Below are 2,272 nucleotides of genomic sequence, written 5' to 3' on the forward strand. Positions count from 1 at the left end.
ATTTCCAGGTTTTTCTACTGTTTACACACCAAACTCCATGCAGATATAGAGCATTTTTTAAAGGTCCTAAGTAAATAACACATGAAAGTAGAAGACAGAACATTAAGAGACATAATATTTGGGTTTGTTTTCCGATGCGGCGTGCATAGAAAGACGTCTGTGGTTTAAGATAAACATTATTTTAAAGACATTTTTGGGCTTCTCCACCTTTTTATTTGCTGGGACAGCTAGGGGGGGGGGGGGGGGGGGGGGGGGGGGGGGGGGAGATGCAGGTCAGAGGTCGGAGTCAAACCCTGGACCTCTGCATCGAGGCGTAGACCTCGGAGTCTATGCGCGCCCGCTCTACCGCTGAGCCAACCCGGCCACAGCTGACATTATTAATCAGAGACGTGTTGAATCTGCACGGGGGGGTCCACGAAAACCTCTTCCGGGTCCTGGCTCCCGGTCCATTTGTTATCCTGTGTGATAAACACTGAATCGTGTCCCTGGTGAACCTCGGTTTCTTTCTGCAGACGACGGCGGCGGCACCCCCGTTCAGGACGAGCACCCGGCGTCGGATGGCGAGGAGGCGCGGAGCGGCGGACACCAATCTGAGGTCAGACCGTAACCACGGCTTCTGGGCAGGGCCTGAGATTAAGCCCCGCCCACCTGCCACATGCGGGTGAATTTTGCATTTTGGGGGGGGTAACTCTGTCAATCTACCTGCCACGTTGTCTCTGAACCCCCCCATGTCTCCACAGGACGAGGGCAGCATGGACGGGGAGGCCCCGGGCGCCATGGCGACCAGCGGGGCGGCCAGCGGCTCCGACAACGAGGGGCGCCGCGGAAACGACAGCGACTCGGAGGACGAGGCCCCCGGTCGCCGCGCCGACAGCGACTCGGAGACGGAGGCCCCTGGTCGCCGTGCCGACAGCGACTCGGAGACGGAGGCCCCTGGTCGCCGTGACAACAGCGACGCCGACTCCGCCTCCTCGCCGGTCAAACGCAGGGTGAGCGCCTCGGACAACGAGGAGGACTCGTCGCCCGTCAAACACAGAGCGTCGGACGACGAGGACGGGGCGGCGTCGCCCGCCCGGCGCCGGGGGGGCGGCTCGGACATGGAGGAGGGGGGCGAGGGGGGGGAGGGGGGGGAGGGGGGGCAGGGGGGGCAGGAGCCCGGAGCCGCCGCAGACAGCGACTCGGAGAACGAGGACGCCAAGCCGGCGGCGTCTCCCGACCGCCGGGCCCGCCCCCCCGACAGTGACTCTGAGACGGAGACGCCCGGCAGACGGGCGGCGGCGCAGAGACGCTCGGACGGCGAGGAGGGGGGGGCGGGCGGAGGGGGGGGCAAGTGGAAGGCTGTGATGCAGTCGGACAGCGAGGAGGAGGAGGAGGAGGAGGAGGAGGGGGGGAAGAAGGCGGCGGCAGGAAGTGACGGAGAGCAACAGGAAGAAGAGAAGAAGAAGGACGACAGCGACGATGAAGACGAGAAGCCGGGTATTTAAAAGAAATATGTACTTTCTACTCTTTATTAATCTATGGGGAAAATACAATGTACACACTGTTATTACACACCACACACACACACACACACACACACACACACACGGGCCAATATATCAGCATATCTGGATTTTAAATAACCAAATATCTGATATATAAATATATCTATATAGATATAGATATATTTATTTCTTATCCAGAAACACGTTACAAAACAATCAGATTTCCCTAACATTAGTTATTTGTAGTTATTTATGAGTTCTCCCTAAAATAACAATATGATAATTAGTTTTATTGTCACAACAGAACATCAAAATATATTAAATATTTACGCGGTGCAGCATTTTATTTTAAATATGTCAAACTTTTGCCGCATAATTTGCGGATTTCCGTGCAAAATAACGCGGAGTTTGCATCATAATTCCACATTTGTTTTGCAAAAAGTCCCAAATATCTCAGCAGGAAGTAGAACAATGTTGTGTTCACGTCACACGAGAGCTCCCTGTTGCCATGGGAACGTTATAAAGTGACGTAATCACGCGACAATACATGCAGTTTTTTGCAAGCTCCCACAATTTAAGTGCATAAAATTGCTTAAACATGCCAAATATTCATTGCGTTTCTTTAGAAAACGTGCAGCGTAATCGAGGATTTTTACCCCAAAAATCCCCAAAAAACTCTCGATCCTCCAGAAGCAACTCGGTCCAGCCTAAAAATATTAAAGTTCAGGAAGCAGACATCGTTAACTGTGTGTGTGTGTGTGTGTGTGTGTGTGTGTGTGTGTGTGTGT

At 53.7% G+C, this 2,272-nt stretch overlaps 2 protein-coding genes across 9 annotated transcripts in view; one reads left to right on the forward strand and one right to left on the reverse strand.

Annotated features, from left to right (window-relative positions):
- The window catches only part of LOC117939231 (NACHT, LRR and PYD domains-containing protein 12-like), a 139,572-nt gene that overhangs the window by 54,554 nt on the left and 82,746 nt on the right, over nt 1-2,272 (reverse strand). The gene's annotated exons all lie outside the window — the stretch shown is intronic.
- LOC117939236 (protein IWS1 homolog) overlaps nt 1-2,272 on the forward strand; it is a 15,445-nt gene that overhangs the window by 1,846 nt on the left and 11,327 nt on the right. For 5 of the 8 annotated variants that reach the window (XM_034864397.1, XM_034864388.1, XM_034864445.1 and 2 more), the window contains exons 2-3: nt 513-595; nt 741-1,476. In XM_034864397.1, the coding sequence (XP_034720288.1) occupies nt 513-595; nt 741-1,476 (819 nt within the window). The remainder of the gene's footprint in view (nt 1-512; nt 596-740; nt 1,477-2,272) is intronic. The other 3 variants (XM_034864416.1, XM_034864454.1, XM_034864406.1) reach the window with 3 other exon arrangements.

Source organism: Etheostoma cragini, chromosome 3, assembly GCF_013103735.1.
Source record: "Etheostoma cragini isolate CJK2018 chromosome 3, CSU_Ecrag_1.0, whole genome shotgun sequence".
NCBI classification, from domain to species: Eukaryota; Metazoa; Chordata; class Actinopteri; order Perciformes; family Percidae; genus Etheostoma; species Etheostoma cragini.